This window comes from Triturus cristatus, chromosome 2_1, assembly GCF_964204655.1.
Source record: "Triturus cristatus chromosome 2_1, aTriCri1.1, whole genome shotgun sequence".
Taxonomy (NCBI): domain Eukaryota; kingdom Metazoa; phylum Chordata; class Amphibia; order Caudata; family Salamandridae; genus Triturus; species Triturus cristatus.
The window spans coordinates 928,950,780-928,968,328 of NC_140581.1; the positions used below are offsets into that span (position 1 = coordinate 928,950,780).

The following is a 17,549-nucleotide window of genomic DNA, read 5'->3' on the forward strand; positions in this document are numbered from 1 at the left end:
ATAATTTAGATAAAGTAAACAATATTGAGGCTTTTCTGCAGTAAACAGTGTAATGTTGGGTTAAAACGATTATATTTGTGAGCAGAACAAGAGCTGTGAATAATCTTGCAGTCGCTTTACTAGTGCATGCAATTAGTATATGTATCTATATTCTAGGTCAGGAGCTGATCCTACAGTACAAGTTACTTACCTTCGGTAACGATGTATCTGGTAGAGACGATTCTAGCCGCAGATTCCTTAACGTAGAATTATCCCCAGGCGTTAGACTGGATCCGGAAAACTTTCTTGCCCAGCATCTCTGTGCACCGGGAGGGGGGGGGTACCACGCGACTCCGCCCCAACGTCCTCCTTGGGCGTGACATCAGCAAGGTCACATAAGCCCCACCCCGGCGCGCTGACGTCAGTTTGCTTCGGAGAACTTTTTCTGCGCTACAACGCGGAGCCATCACAACAAAACTGAGGAGAGCATGGGAACAGTGTGCGAAAAACCAGAGACCAATTAGAGAGAAACAAAAGGTGAGAAACATCACCAGGTGGCACCAAGGCACCAGAAGGCGACAACAGCAGGCCAGAGCAAGAAAAGCGCAAAGCACCACTCCATGGAACCAACTTGCAAGCCAAGGCGAGAGCCATCCTGGAGGCACAAGCATGGGAAAGCGCCGTGACAGAAGAGAGAGAGAGAGAGAGAGTCTGTAACCACAACCACAAAGGGAAGGGCCACAAGCCCGGAACAGAGGAACAACAGCAATCCATCCCCAGACTAAACTGCCAAGGATGGCCATACCGCCTGAAAGGAGTAGAAGCTCAAAGGACAGGTAATCCATCCGCAGACTACATTGCCAAGGAGGGCCATAACCTCTGAAAGGAGAAGGAGGTCAAAGGACAGGTAAAAGAACCCCCAACGAGAAGACCAGGTGGGGAGCAGAAACCCTAACAACAGAGGAAAAGAGCAAATGTAGGCCCTCACGCTGGAGAGAAACCAGCTGGAGGGAAGCCTGACCGGCAGAAAACGAAGAGGACACCCACAGAAGACAAGCCACCCAGAGGGAGGCGACTGCAGAAACCCAAGCAGAGGGTCCTCGCAGAACGGGGAGGAAGGGTGGGTTGTGAAGGAATCTGCAGCTAGAATCATCTCTACAAGATACATCGTTGCCGAAGGTAAGTAACTTGGACATCTGATAGAGACTACTAGCCGCAGATTCCTTACGTAGACTAGATACCCTAGCCATACCCAGAAGGGAGGAGGGCCTGCGAGAGAGCCTCCCCACCAGGAGAGACCGGGGCCCCAGTAGGGGACATGGCACAAGAACAAGAAGGAAAAGGGCCAGGAGATCCTAAGCCCAACCAAGTGAGAGCGCCCAACGGAACCAGAGGCAGGGGCACAAGGAAACAAATAAAGCACCACGGTGGAGCAGAACAAGCAGTCCTGCACTGGCACGCGTCGCCAGCAACAGGCAACACCACAGAACAGCGCACCCAGGAAAAGGCAGACGCCAACCGAAGGCAGAGGATCGAAGGACCAGGACACACCCCAAGGGAGGGGCTGGGCCAGAACACACACACACTGACAACGAAGAAGTGGAGCAACTGGCAGAAAATAAGAGGGAGACGGAGAACAGGCCCAAGCTGGCCACCCGAACACAGAGGCCAAGGAAAGCCAAACCCTCTGGAGCATCAGGCAGAGGACCCATCCAAACACAGGACAAAAATCGGGAAACGCCACAACACGATGCCACAGACAGCAGGCCAGACCGGCCGAGCGGCACGGTGACAAGGAGAAGAACGGACCTAGCGCAAGCTGCTCCAAGACAATTGGCAAGAAGATCGCATCTGCAGCAGACCGTGAGGCCAAGGAGAGCAAGGAACCCAAAAGGGTAACCACACCTCCCCAGCACAGGACAGAGCTATATAATAGCTACAAGTACCCCACATAGGGTAGGTTACCTCCCAAGAACCATGGGAACACCTCTTAGGAAAAAAATTCCGCAGCAGAGGACAAAACATAAAGACCTGCAGAAAATACCCACAGACAGCTTATGAAGCAGCCAAAATAGAAGAGACAGAAGGCCTAATCTCAGGGCCTACCGGGCTTACCAACAGCCAAAACCACAAGACAACAAAAGGGCCAGACCAGCAGCCAACAGCACCAAGGGCCCACAAAAGGACCCCCAAGGCACACCAACCAGACAGAACATACAACCTGGGCTACCCGTTACAAGGCCCCAGGAAAACAACGGGAGAACACCTCCCAAAACACAGACCGACAGTCAGGTGACTGAGGAGGAGGAGGAGGAGGGCGAAGCCCCGCAAGAAACCTCTGAATGGTAGAATCCGCAGGGTCGTGGAATAACAGAGCGGCATCAAAGGGGAGGTCAACCAGCCGTTCTCTAACGTTCTCAGGGAAAACACTATTCCGTAACCAGGCATGGCGACGAAGGGCCACCGAAGAAGCCATGCTACGACCAAGCACCTTCGAAACGTCCAGAGCCGATCGAAGAATAAACACTGCCAGCTCTCTGCCATCCAACACATGGTGCAGCAGATCAACGCAGACACCCTCCTGAGAAGCGGAAGACATAAGGGACTCCGCCGAGTCCCATAAACAAGAAGTGGCTCTGGCTAATACACAAAGAGTGTTAAGGGCCCGCAAAGCAGCACTGGAGGAGGCGAAGATGTTGCGCCCCCAGGAATCCAACCAGAGGGCCTCCCGCGACGGGGGAGACAACACCGATGGCAAGGAGGGAAAGGCAGCCTGTAAAAGAGGGCCCCTGGTAGAAGGGTGGAGGGAAAGACAGACAAGATCATGCGGAGCAGGACGGTGGCGGTGCATAAGAGGCTGGGGCACCGGATCCCCTGTGGCAGTATGCCCCCAGGCCCCCAAAAGAGAATTGTGGAGCGCAGCCTCGAAGGGAAGAAGCAGCTCCCATCCACCAGAGCCCTGGTGGAGAACCTCGAGGAGATGATCTATTGGGAAATGGGCAGCTGGATCTCCCATGCGCAAGATGCCCACAGCCGTGGAAACAGCCAGAGTGAAGGCAGCACTCGCCTCCGTTGTGCCCCGCAGCGGGGAAAGCAGTTCCTCCGTAGGCGAAGGCTGCAAGTTAAGGCGGCCGTCCCCCAGCCCAACCAGAGGAAGGAAAGGCCAAGCTCGAAACGAGGGAGGGTGGACCGATGAATGGGGAAACAGAGTGCGCGGCGACGGTGAAGAGCCGTCCTTAGAAGACGCCGGGGAAAAAGCCACGACGCGGCGACCCCTCTCCGGAGAAGATGAAACAAACAGCTGCCGAACCTCTGGAGAAGAGGGAGCGTCCGAAGACGAATCAACGACCCGATGTCGGACCGGCGCTGTAGGGTCCGCCACCGGCATCAGGTCAATGTCGACCGGCGAAGGGGACGCTGGAACGACCTCCGTCACAACACGCGGCGCGGGAGACCGGGGCTGAGTCGGAGCCGGGGCGGCTAAGGAACAGTGCCGAAAAGGCGTCTACTCGACCTCCAATGAGGCAGCCGACTGCGTGGAGGGACGAGGGGGGACCGGGGATACGCCCCGAGCCCTAGTCTGCCCCTGCGGCACTGCCAGTGCCAGCAGCCGCCGGCGCCTGAGCGGCGTCACCTCGGCCTCGGACAAGGCCGCCGCCTGCCCAGAGGACCGAGGGGGACTCGAGGACATGCCCGAGCCCCGGCAACCTCCCACGACACCACAGGGACCCCCACGGGGGTTTGCGGCGAGGCAGAGGCGCCGTGTTCCGAAGGAGGGAACCCCGAAGGGCCGCAACCCGATGGCACCACATCCTCCAAACCTGGATCCGAACCAGTCGGCGCCGGAGACGCCGCAGGAGTCCACGCACGTGGCAAGGGATCCGCAGACGTCCCAGAAAGAGAAGGAGAGAGGGAAGAGCCAAAGAGGCCTGCAAGGCCGTCGCATAGGCCTCCATCTGGACTCTGGTCGCCCCCACGCCGGGGAACGGTGGATAGGATGATGACACGCAGGGCCGCACCACCACCCGTGGAGAACCCACGCCCCCTACAGGCCAGGGACCGGGCCTCGGGGACAAACTGCGACATTTGCCAACAGGTGAGCGACACCCTTGCGGCCTTGGGGAGGGACGATGTCGGAGACGGAAGCGGCGGTTCTTGAAGCCCTCCGCAGGGGACGGATGCAGCGCCGCCGCCGACCTGGACATGCGGGCCGAAAGGAGTTTCATCCGGTGCTCCCGCTGGGACTTCGGCTTCATTTGCTGACACGCCTCACAGTCCGTGAAGTCGTGGTGCTCCCCCAAACACCACATACAGATGGGGTGAGGATCCGTCGCTGACATTTGGCGCGCAAAAGACGAGGACGTCTCGAAGCCCGAAGGCATTCGCACACTGTACCCAATAAAACGCTAAGCGGAAAAGGAAGGCCTGAAAACAGGCAAGAAACATGATCAGGGTCCGCGTTGCATGCGAAAAAGAAGAAACCTGACATCAGCGAGCCGGGGTGGGGCTTCTGTGACCTCGAGGACGTCAGGCGGAGTCGCGTGGTACCGCCCCCCCAGCGCGCAGAGATGCTGGGCAAAAAAGTTTTACGGGTCTAGTCTCACGCCTGGGGATAATTCTACGTTAAGGAATCTGCGGCTAGTAGTCTCTATCAGATACATATCTTTAATTTCCAAGTCCAATTTGTATTACTCAATGTGGTAACAATTATCAATGTGGTAAAGGCATGGTAAACAAGTTACTTATCTTCGGTAATGCTCTTTCTTGTAGACTTGATCTAGCAGCAGCTTCTACACCTTTTGAATATTCCCTAGGTATCTATCTGAATCCAGAAAGATTTCAAAGGTACCTCTGTGCTCCGGAAGGTTGAGCTCTGCATCTCCGCAGTAACGCCGTTCCACCACAGAAATTACATTTGGAGTCTATATAGATGCCACTCCTGCGCTCTGACATCCGTTGCTTTCGAGACTGCCCGTACACAGATGCAGAGCCCTAAAAGCACATTGGCAGATAGGGTACAGATTCCTAGACTTGGGATCATATAATGAAGAGTTCAATCACAGAACTGGAAAGATGGGAGGGTTGTTGAAGAATCTGAGGCTAGATAGAGACTCTACTAGAAAGAGCGTTACCGTAGGTAAGTTGTTCTCTAACTTTTAGTCACAGATTCCTCACCTTTTGACTAGATACCAAAGCAGTACCTATTAGTAGTTGGGCCTATGGATGGACTCAAACCAGGTAGTCCTGCAGGACCAAGTGGGAATAATGAACCTCTCGGCAAACTTGACTGTAAAGGAAATAGTGCTATGTGAATTTATAGAGTGACCCCCACTTAGCCACCTGGCAAATGTCTAGTACAGGGAATCCATGTCCCAATGCATTGTAGCATCTTTGGACTTAATAGAATGGGCATACAGTCCTTCTGGATGCTGTCTTTTGGCCAATACACAGCAGATCTTAATGCATAGCATGAGCCAATGGGAGACTCCTCTGTACTACCTTGCCTTTTTTCCACACCTGAGAACCCCACAAAGAATGGATCTTGAAGCCAGTGGTCTTAGGTAGGATATATGTATAAGTTTGACACTCACTTTGTGTCCAAGTAATGAAGTCTCTCCTCCTTCTTAGAAGGGTGAAGCAGAGCAGGTAGAAGTTTGAGCAACATGGAACAGCATCACAACTTTTGGCAGAAAGGATGCCCACATCAACAGAACCAGTTTGTCTGGGAAGAAGGTAGAGTGTAGTGACTTCAAGAGCTTGAAGATCATCGACATGCATGCCTAGGTGAAGGCGATGAGGAACACAGTCTTAATCGTAAGGAACCATAAAGGACAGCTGAGAAACAGCTCAAACAGTGTGCACATCAGATAAGTTAGGGTAGACTGGAGCATTACAAAAGGTGAAAAGAGAAACATGCGTGCAGCCCTTCCAAAAATGGCCTCACAACCTGTGACTTAAACAATGAGGGCTGATTCCTCAACTGTAAGAAGGCAGAAAGGGCTAAAGATAACCCTTAACTGTGCCCAAAGCGACGCACAAGTTACCTACTTGTGTAACAATATATATGTAAGAGAATGTCTAGTTAGTGAAAGATTCCTTACCTTAGAATATCCCCAGGCGTCCGACTGGATCCGGAATGTTTTCGTCACCAGTACCCCTGCGCGTCAGTAGGCATCGTCGTACGGCTCCGCATACGTCGCTGGCACCGTAGCCAGCGAGATGACGTTGTCAGAGCTACTTAGACGCGCCCGCTGACGTCAGTTCTGTACACAACTTTTCCGCGCCAGAAGCGCAGAGCTGTGCCAGAGACCGACTACTGGTGCAATAGAACTAGGGCCCTGAAAGGGATGACCTGAACCCTAGAGAACAGTTCGCAGAACGGGGAGGATGAGCAGGCGGTAAGGAATCTATCACTAACTAATGTCTCTTACAAATATATCGTTACACAAGTAAGTAAATTGTTCATCTGAAAAAGATACGTTAGTGATAGATTCCATACCTTAGAATACATACCCAAGCAATACCAACCCAGGTGGTGGGTCTGCGAAGCGAGATTACACCAGAAAGTCACGGAGAACTGAACGGCCAAAGAAGCCGTCTCTCCGGACCGGACTGTCAAGGTAATAGTGCTTAGTGAAAGTATGCAACGAGGCCCAAGTGGCCGCCTGACAGATGTCTTGAAGGGGGACACCACGTCCCAATGCTGTGGTAGCTGCTGTCGCCCTGGCAGAATAGCCGCGCAGCCCAACCAGAGGTTCCTTTTTAGCCAGAGAGTAACAGGCTTTAATGCACAAGACAACCCATCGGGAGCTAGTTCGCTTGTGCACAGCCCGGCCTTTCTTGGCGCCCACGTAGCCAACAAAGAGCTGGTCATCCACCCAAAACTATTGTGTGCGGTTGAGATAGAACGAAAGTGCACGTTTTGGGTCCAGACTGTGGAGCCTTTCCTCTTCTCTTGAAGGGTGCGGAGGCAGAAAGAAAGTGGGCAGAGTTACAGTTTGCCCGAGATGAAAGGCAGAGACTACTTTTGGTAGAAAGGAGGGACGTGGTCGAAGCACAACCTTGTCCGGATGAATCGCCAGGAAAGGAGGTTTGCAGGAAAGAGCCTGGAGCTCACTCACCCGCCGAGCGGAGGTGATGGCCACCAGGAAGACAGTTTTCAAAGTCAATAGCCGCAAAGGACTGTTATGAAGAGGCTCAAATGGAGCGCACATCAGATATGTGAGAACCAGGTTCAAGTCCCATTGAGGCATCACAAAAGGAATAGGAGGGAAAAGGTGAGTAATGCCTTTGAGAAATCTATTGACAACCAGGGACTTGAAAAGAGAGGGCTGATCAGGCAACCTAAGAAAGGCTGAAAGAGCATAGAGGTACCCCTTGATAGTGCCTAAAGTAGAGCCCTGTTGGGCCAAAGAAAGGAAGAACAATAGGACCTCAGAAAGAGGAGCAGCAAGAGGATCCACAGATTTTGCTGTGCACCATGCCACACATTTTTTCCACCGACAGGCGTATACCATTTTAGTGGAGGGACGCCTGGCTGCCAGAATCACATTACAGACTTCGGGAGGCAAGTCAAATGGAATCAGCTTTCGCCGTTCAATCTCCACGCAATGAGGTGGAGGCTGGATAGGTTTGGGTGGAGGACCGTCCCCTGTTGGGGGATCCAAGCTCATACTGAGTAGCTCGGGATACCAAACTCTTCGAGTCCAGTCCGGTGCCACAAAAATGACTTGGGCCCGGTCACGCCTGATCTTCTTCAGCACTCTGGGTAGAAGTGGTATAGGCGGAAAGGCGTACAACAGACCACAACTCCACTCGCGACGAAAAGCATCGCCTAGCGAGTGCCACCTTGGAAACTCCAATGCGCAGAACTGCTGACATTGCGCGTTCTCTTCGGTGGCGAATAGATCTAACCAAGGTTTTCCCCACTGCTGAAAGAGACCTTGCAACACCTTCGAGTGAAGACGCCATTCGTGATCCAACATGCACCGTCGGCTGAGTTTGTCCGCTGTGGCTTTCAGTGAACCTGGCGGGGGCTGAACCACCAAGGAAATGCCTTGACGTTCCAGCCACATCCAAAGACATAGAGCCTCCTGACATAGGGTCCATGACCCCACCCCGCCCTGTTTGTTGCAGTACCACATGATGGTGGTGTTGTCTGTGAACACCTGCACTACTCTCCCCTTGACAGAGGGAAGGAATGCTTAGAGTGCAAGTAGGATCACCCTGAGCTCCAAAAGGTCGATATGGAGCTTGGACTCCGTCGGAGACCAGAGGCCTCTGATCTCTGCCTCTCCCATGTGGCTGCCTCATCCCAGGAGGGACGCGTCTGTCACTATTGTATGCTCCGGTTGGGGAAGGGAGAGGGATCTTGCATGTCCCCGATTCCGACGAGCGATGCTGATGGCTCCGCGACCAGTACCTTCACCTCCCACAGGATCGGGACCTTGATCGGCGCAGAACCGATTTCCGGACCTCCAACAATTTTCGGGAACGCTCCCGTAAAGCTTTCGGCACCATGGCCCGACAATCGGGGCACACCTCAGGGTCATGGGCGTGCCCCAAGCAGAAGAGACACACGTCGTGAGGGTCCGATACCGACATGTTTCGACGGCAGGCCCTACAGGACTTAAACCTGGGCATCTCTATTACACCAGGAGTCAAGTACATGACAAAACAAGTTGTCAGAAACCAAGTTAAAACTTTTAACTAGGAGTACCGCTTTCTCTCGGATCTGCGCTGCTACGTGGAAAAAGAAAGAACTGATGTCAGCGAGCGTGGGCACGTCTAAGTAGCTCTAACGACGTCATCTCAGCGGCTACGACGCCAGCGGCGTACGCGGAGCCGTACGACGACGCCTACCGATGCGCAGGGGTACTGCTGACGAAAACTTTCCGGATCCAGTCTGACACCTGGGGATATTCTAAGGTAAGGAATCTATCACTAACGTGTCTCTTTCAGATGGAATAAACAAGAGAACGCCAGATAACTTGAAGTGGGTGAGGTCAATCTGGTGTGGGCCGTACCAAACCACAAATTTGTTCCAACAACAGGTGTAAACAGTTTTCGTCAAGGGACACCTGGCTGCCAAGACAATATCAACCACTTCCGGAGAAAGGTCAAAGATTCAGCTGTCGCTGCTCAATCTCCGAACATGAAGGTAGAGATTGCGAAGGCCTGGGTGCAGAAGCCTGCCTTCCTGCTGCGAGAGCAGCCATCACGGAGGGCCTGCCTGATTGGAGGACATATGCTCAAGCCCAGGAGTTCTGGATATCATACACTCCATGTCCAGACCGGAGCGACTAGGATGACACAGACATCCTCTCAATTGCCCCTTTCGCCAAAAAGACTTGCACTTCTTGCCACAAAACAGACAGATGGTCCTCTGTCAGTCGTTATGGAGACAGGGTAAGGTGCGGCGGAGTGGAAAGGAACAGCAAGGCATACCTCTTCTGAACAATCTGCAGGACCCACTTGTCTGATATTATTGACTGAAAACCCGCCAAGAATCATTGGATGCTGCCTCCCACCAGCTGGCAGTACTCCACTGAGGGCACGCTAAAGGGGTATGGCAGGTGGGGCTATGGACGCCAACAGCATCGACCGTGAAACTACTGGGTTCCCTGCTGAAGCTGGATCAGCAGTCAAAAGGGGATACCCCTGCCGAAGCCGTGAAAGGAATGGTGGGGAAGCTGCAGCTGAGGAAGAGGGGCAGATAAGCACAGGGAGCGTGCCGCTGCCCTGCTCTTTTTGAAGAGCTCAAGAGCAGAATCCTCTGTCTGAATACAATCAAAGTGCATATCCATAAGAGGTAACTGAATATCGCCCAAAAAACATGTCAACCTCAGCCATGCATGGCGGTGAATGGCAAACTAGTGTCAACAGTGTGCCTGATGGAATTGATGGTGTACAAGCCACAACAAATCATGAACTTGGCTGCATAGCGACGGTCCTGTATAGCTTGGGTCAGAACTTGGCAGAGGTGTTCCGGGACACCTGGAGAAGGGCCTCAGCTCTTTGGGGAAAGAAGACAAAAAAGAGGGAGTCGGACGGGTACTGAAGAGTTGGAGCACAGCTTTGTGGAACTCTTGGATCTGCTATGGTGTAAGTGGAGGCCCTCAAAAAGCTGGTTGTGCTGGGGCTAATTGCGGGATGAGTTCCAAAATCGACTGACTTCGAGAGCGAGGTTGTGAATGGTGACGCCCTCGCACTTTCACAAGAGTACAAGAGTGGCGGGAAGGGGCTGAGCCCCACTTAGATTTTTTTATGTTTTTTCTCCAATTTATCCGAAGACTTCAAGTGTGACGGCGAACAACCCTAGGAATAACTCCTAAGGCTCTGACACTGACAGCAAGAAAGGAATCAGGACCAACTTGTGGACCAGGATCAGTCCAGACGTGGAGTCTTGCAGTGCTGTGTGGTGTAGAGATTTGGCTCATGATCCTGTGTAGGGTTCATAAACGTGCAGTCACTGCAGGCTTCAGAGTTGTGGCTTGACCCCTGGTTCCACAGGCAAACCTGATGAGGATCTGTCACAGACATTTGTTTGTGATAGTCCTTACATGGTTTAAAACCTGTAGTCTTGGGAGGAGACGTTCCCGATGCACACTGCAAAAATGTGAGGAACAAAGGGTCTCAAAAGAGATGGGAGGAAGCTCTAGATCTGCGTCTTGTGGCGTGGAAAGAAAGGAACTAACATCAGAGTGCGGGTGTGGTGCCTATATATGCTGGCATGTCTTTTTCAGAGAGGAACAGCGTCAGTAAGGAGCTGCACAGCATCACCTACCGGTACGTAGAGGTACTGCTGAAGAAGTTTCAGGATCTAGTCTAACAGTCGGGGAATATTGCATAGGTGAAGAATCTGCGACTAGAAGTCTCTATCAGAAAAATAAGGACTGAACTATTGCAATTTTGAGAAACCTTATATTTTTGTATATATTTTTCTTTATTTCTTCTTTTTCTTTGTAAATAGATTCCATGAATGCAGAACTTCCAGTTTTATACAACACATTTTAAAATGTTTTGATGTATATGTGAGTTAAGCTTGGTATAATTTAGAAATAATTACTCTCCATGAAAGTAATTGATGTGTAGATAGGAGCAATAAGCAGCTAGTAGGATTTTCAGGATTATGTCTTGGGTGAGAGATGCTTGGCCTCCTATATTATATCACCCTGTCCCATGCCATGGTAACAGGCAGAAGGATTTGGTACTTCAACTTTGGCTGATACCCGGTGGAGCTATCATACGTAGCTATAGAGGAGTTGGGCCCAGGGATTCACCCTCTCGGCCGGCACCTACCCAGCCGGACATCGAAGACTGTTTTTTCCTCGTCTCCCTGTCATGTTCCCTTCCCTCCCCCGCATCTAGGGGCATGATCACCATGAGGCTCCTTTTCCCCCCTCTGCCTCTACTGCCCCCTACTGTTCTTCACGCCATGCCCTTTCTTCTGCCTCCTGATATTCTCCCAATCCCCTCTACTGTTCCCCCTTTTTCCTTCCTTACTCCATCACTTTTTAATTTGTCTCTGTCATCTATGCACTAGTAACAAATTTAACTGTAACTGATCTAATGCTGTAACATTGTTTAATCCTCATGTAAAGCGTTCTGATACCTCCGGGTCTAGCCAGCGCTGTATAAAACTCAATAAATAAATAAAACCCACTGGGGAAAAGTATGCCCAACCTGAATTGCCCATAGTTCCCAACCTTGCTTTTTGGTGAGAGATTGTTGCTCCTATTCCTTGCCCAAGGGCAGGTGGATAATTTGCATCCCCATCCCACAAGGATGCATGAAGTCAGATTCTTTGCCTTCACCTAGCCCACAGTTGGTGGGGAAATGCTGATTCCCTCTACATTGCACAAAGCCAGGACAAATCATACCACCTGCAATTAGGCATTAGGGTCTGTGGCTATTATTGCTCAATAATACTTGGGGACATTATGACTCATTCATGCAAGGGAAACATTGATCCCTCATGAATGCCTGGATTCATTCACGCTACTGGACTGAGTTTTCAAACAATCACGTTCACTGAAAAAACACTAGCGGTAAGGGTAGGTTATGGCTGAATAGGAAGTCTATAATGATTACAACATAAAACATACAAACAACCTAAAGTGCAAAGTTATGGTTGTAAACATACTTTTCGATCCTTTGAGAGGGGTTGGTGGAGAAGCTGAAACTTGGGGTGGAGAGGAGGTGAAAAGCAGTTGCCTCCAAATCCCTAAAGGGCATGCAAGAGCATCTTTTCTAAACGCTGTGATTGTCAGGAACAGAGGAGCAATAAGGAAACCACATATTCAACTCTTGGCAACAATTATTCGTAATCCAGTATCTTAAAGTAGAATCTGAAAGCAATTGGCTCTGGAGTTCTCCACTAAGATTCTTCCATTCATACCCTTTATGTATGTAGTACAGCAAAGAAGATGCTCTGTTCAGGGAAGTAAGTTAGAGAAAATGCATTTGCAATAGGAAAAATCTCTCTTAGCCAAGGCTGCTTGGAAAGTAGTTGTATTAGTTTGCATTAAATAAGGACTCTAGTCTAGACATGGAGGCATGATACACTTTATGTGTCAAGCAGAAATGTACAAGAAGAAAGCTGCCCTGGAACCTTTGGCTCACTGTGAGAAGTTGGCCTGGCATATGCTGGTCACTAGTTATAGTGGCCACCTTGCACCAGTCCAATTCGACTCTTAAGGTGATAGGTTTAAAAGACAACCTTTAAAGAAAGCTATCCTAGTGGTAGCTGTGGAGAGCAGCCTTCAGGCTAAGCCTTGAAGGAGTGTTAAGCTTTATTGTTTTACCATAGATAACCTCTTGAATGACCAAATGAAAGAGTAGTCCACACAGGTATATATATAAAATATATGTATTTATTCTAAACAGAATCCAACAAGTCTCTTTATGAGGCTAGAGGTAAAGTTACAATTCAAACAAGCATTTATAGATACAATAAATAGCACTGGAATCACAGGGCCCCAGGGGGGGACCAAACCATATATTAAAAAAGTGGTATAAGAACCACGACAATTCTACAGACAATGCCTAGGGCATTTAGGATCGCTGGCCCCTTAAGAATCCACCCCATGTTATGAGGAAGGGGACCCACGGGAGGCGCGTGCAGTGGAAATAGCTGCTATCGGGATCTCTATTAAAGCCTATGGAGAATGTCGCGGTTTGATTTAAACAGATTAAAGACACTTCTAGCAGGAGTTCAAAGTTAAAAACGTAGAGTTAAGCTTTTGAGGAGCCCACTACTACGGGAGTACCGAGGTACCACTGTTACCTGCCCCAGGGAAGCCGGGTGCATAGGTCGTTTTCGATGTCGGGTCGCGGGCTGATTTTCAATGGGAAAATGTACAAAACTGCTGCTATATATCAAAAAAGAGTGGATCACTTGAACCTGTTATCCAGGGTTTGGTGGTTATCCGACCGTTCCTTAAAAAACCCTCATTCACGTTTTTAGGTGGATTATATGGCGGTATATCTTGGTTCTCCGCCTTTGTAACGTGATTGCACGTTACCACCAAACCCTGGATAACAGGTTCAAGTGATCCACTCTTTTTTGATATATAACTACCAATTGGAAGGCGACTGGATCACGTATCCTTCTTATTCCCTACCAACTGATTAGCCATACAAAACTGCTGCTAGCCAAAAGCGTTGATGATGCCGTGAAGATTGAAGTTGTAGATCTTGTAGAGAAGAACCTGAAAGCAGAGGGGACAGAGTCTGGGTCACGGCACAGTGACCAGGGAGCTCAAGGAAAAGAGCCCTTCAATGTCGGGTGCTTTAAGTGGAAAAGGTGTAGCTTGGATCTGCAGCCACGGGCTCCAGGAGGCTTCAAGGAAGGCCAGCTTCTGGAGGGCGACTGTCCCACGTCGGATGAGGGTCGCTGCGGTGTTAGTGTCCGGATTGGATCCACTAAGCCTTGGCAACCGCAACCCACGCAAGATGAACAAATCAGTTACTGGTGCAGACCCACGAGGTCTGTGAGAGGTCTCCTTCGAGGAGACTGTAGAGGAGGCTTGGAGCAACCAGGGGAACTCTTAAAAGTAAGGATTGTCCTCCGCCAGGGCCCACAAGTCGAGAGACAAGGGACCACGGAAGGCAGCAATTTGGAGTTCGTAAAAGGGTGCCCACGGGCCACCAGAGTGAGCTAGGGCGCTGATCTTTGGCACAGTTGCTGCTGAGAGGTTGGCTCAATATTGGGCCAAAGCACAACTTCCCCACTGGTCAGGGTCGTGTGCTACGCAAGAGGTGGCGGGTGTCCTGGGGTATCGGGGATCTCGGCATCCGAGCGGTCCACGGTGCTCAGACTTGCTGGGCACGCTCACTGGCCTCTGGGATGCTAGGAAACCCACCTCAAGGTTGAGAGGAGTCGTCGATGTCCGAAGGAGCAGCGAAGTTCCAAACGGGTCACTTGCAGTGTTTCAGGTGCCTGCCAAGCAGGGGGGTAACTCCTTTACCCCCAAGGGAGATTTCTTCAGTCAGCTGGGCAGCAGCTCGTCGAAGGTCAAGTCTGTAAAGTCCAAGATTAATCTAATTCTCCGGGGACGCGTTATTCACCTTTATCCACAACATTAGGGGAGTGTCCAGATCAGTGTCCACCAATGGAAGTTGAGGCGGGAAAGGGTGGCTACACCCTCTCCCCTTTGTGTGTTTCCCGCCTGGGCGAGGGGCAGGATGGCCCTGAACCGGTTCCAGGCGGTGTATGCAGAATGTAGGCACTGTGGCAGCCTACGTGCAACTCTGAAAGGTATCCTATGGTGCACCCACCCAGTTCCAATCCACATAGCCTGTCTGGGAAGGTGCTGGCACCTCCCTGCAACAGGATCCCTATTGTCCAGCTGCCGAGGCTGGGATTTTCCCCAGCAACAGGCAGCCAGAGTGGTGTGGGTGGCGAGTAGCATCCATTTTGTGATACGTGTGCACTTTTAAATTGGTGTCTAAATTCTGCCGCTTTTCCCATATTGCCCCTCTAGCAGGGGGGAATCATGCCCTCATGCCCATGACTGGACTGGGGGTATGATTCCTACATGTTTGACACCAAACACGATATGGTTCTGTGTAGCCATTCTCAAGTTATCACGCTATCGCGATATACTTATAATGCGGTTAAGAGTATATGATATGGCTACACTACAAACAACCCAGCAATGGTTTTACGAGGGTTGCAGAGGGGCCCTACTCAGGTAGGGATCCACCCTCACACACATCTCAGCACCCTGCCTTGTAGGATTAGCAAGGCCTGCTTGAGGGATGACCAATGACAATACATGTGTTGTACATAGGTGGGATAGAGGGTACCTGTAGCCCTGTAAGTGGGTGCAAGCACCACCTTACCCACACTACAGTAGTGGTTTGGTGGTGTCATTTGGTATGGCTGTCCCAGGGTGGCACAATAAGTGCTGCAGCCCTGGTAGGCCTACTGAGGGACCCATGCCCTGGGTACCTAGGGTACCATCTACAGGGGACTGTCAGGGTATCCTCAGTGTCCAATTGGTTTGTACCTAGGGTACTCACATCAGTTTTAAGGAGAAAGCAGATAGGCTGGGGTCCTGGATAGCAGGATCCCAGCCAGACTAGTCAAAAACCACACAAATACGAGGCAAAAAGTTGGGGGCAACCATTAGTCAGATTCCACCTTCCTACACTCACATTGTAACTTCAGAGCTGTTCTTAATTCTAGTACCAAATGCGTACCATGTACGGTAAATTAATTTTTTTTAATGAAATAGTGTATATCTGAAGCATTTTAAAAAAAGAGAGATAAACTATAATTAACATACCTGAATCCATGGTAACAGACTTTGGTGGTTTGGTAGGATAAAACACAAAGGGAAATATGGCTCCAGGGATCTGGTTCTGTATCTGGTAAAGTAATAAGACAATGAAATGTATTTTTACATTTTGGTTCCTAGTAGTATATTTAATACTGGAAATTTATATTTCAGGAAGTGTAACCAATTTAAAACATACAAGTCAGTTTTATAAATAAGTAGAGATGACAAAATCTAGGATTTAATCAATTTTTTTAGACTGATGAGGGCTCAGCAGCTTTCTCAAAAATGCAGTTTTGCAAAAACCAAGCCATGACAAAACAAAAGAAGTACTGACAATGCCAGACCTATTGGCTTTGTCAGTGCTTGTTTTGTACTCTTACTTACATCACAGTCTACTCATTAAACTTCTCTCTCTGCATTGTAAAATATGTGTAATGCTTATTATATTGGTCTCAAAAAACACACATTGCCATAGTTGCCTTTTGCACCTAAGGGAACTACCTTTGTGTGTGGATGTGCTCCCTGTGAAAAGGCAGAATGCCATTACTCCTAGAATGTCTGAAATGGGCTGCCCTATGCTGTTGTGGGTGGAGGAAAAATGTATTTCTTTGTTCCTAAGCCTGCATCAATAGTAAGTGCAAGCACACAGACAAGATTTTCTCTTATTCGGACAGGGAAACGCCCTACGTAAATAAGGACACGCACTCTTGACTGCGCTTAAGTGTATAATGTGCAATTAAGCAATGAGTTAACAACGGGCAGCAAGCGCTTCTATTTGATTTTTGTGATAATATATGGGCGCGAACTTGGCCCAGGGGCCTTTGCAAGAGTACAGTTACCAACAATCACTGTAAGAATATATTTTGAGACACAGCACCAGAAAAGAGGAAAATAGACATTCAAGAGAGATTACAGATCAATCCCAAGTATATTTCAAAGATTCGTAGCTCTTTTTTAAAGGTAGCACGGCAACTGATTTAAAGACCTCTTTTGGAGTAAGCTGTCTGATCCCCCAGAGCAGTTGTAGTAGGAAACAGATGCTCTTTGCCATCAATGTGACTCTTCTGTGGAGGCTGAGCCGATTGTCATAGATGAAGCCAAGGGACTTGCCATTTTGAAAAATGGTGGGTTGGCATTCAAGGGAAGAAAGGGATTCTATCCATTCTTGTACAGGTAGGTGGAAGTTCTTCAAACATATAAAAAGGAATTCTGTTTTTGCAGGGTTAAGTTTAGAGTGGTGAGTTGACATATGTTTGCATTCTTACCAAGATGCTGAAGATAAGGGTAATGTTGTTAGGGGATGAGACCTCAGTGTACATCTGGGTATCATCAGCATAGTCAGTCATTGCAAGTGATCAGGGAACCATTTTAAAGGTATGTTCTTGCTAATGGTCATTACGATTTACCCAGGTACATAATGGCCTCATTGATACCAAACGCCATTATTTTCGAACACCTTGTCTTAATAAATCCGTACTAATGCCATTACCAGATTAATGAAGACATGCACCCAGAGGGCACCTTAAAGGTACCCCCTGCACCCCTACTAATCCTGTAGTGTGTTGTCTGACTGGTATCTTCCAGCCTGCCACCACATACGTGTTTGTGACCACCTGCATAGGAGACCCCGTGCTCTTAGAAGTCAGGAACAATGCCTGCTTGGCAGAAGGTGCTCTCACCTCTTCCCGCAGGATGGCTAGAGATTTAGCATATAAAGACCAGAGGCTTCAAAGCCTCTGCCGCCTTTGACAAGCAATCCTGGCTTCCTCTCAGACCTGGGAA

General features: G+C 49.9%; 1 protein-coding gene across 3 annotated transcripts in view; it reads right to left on the reverse strand.

Annotated features, from left to right (window-relative positions):
- Positions 1 to 17,549, reverse strand: part of VPS13A (vacuolar protein sorting 13 homolog A) — a 2,314,464-nt gene that overhangs the window by 612,067 nt on the left and 1,684,848 nt on the right. For all 3 annotated transcript variants that reach the window (XM_085633365.1, XM_085633382.1, XM_085633374.1), the window contains one exon: positions 15,774 to 15,855. In XM_085633365.1, the coding sequence (XP_085489491.1) occupies positions 15,774 to 15,855 (82 nt within the window). The remainder of the gene's footprint in view (positions 1 to 15,773; positions 15,856 to 17,549) is intronic.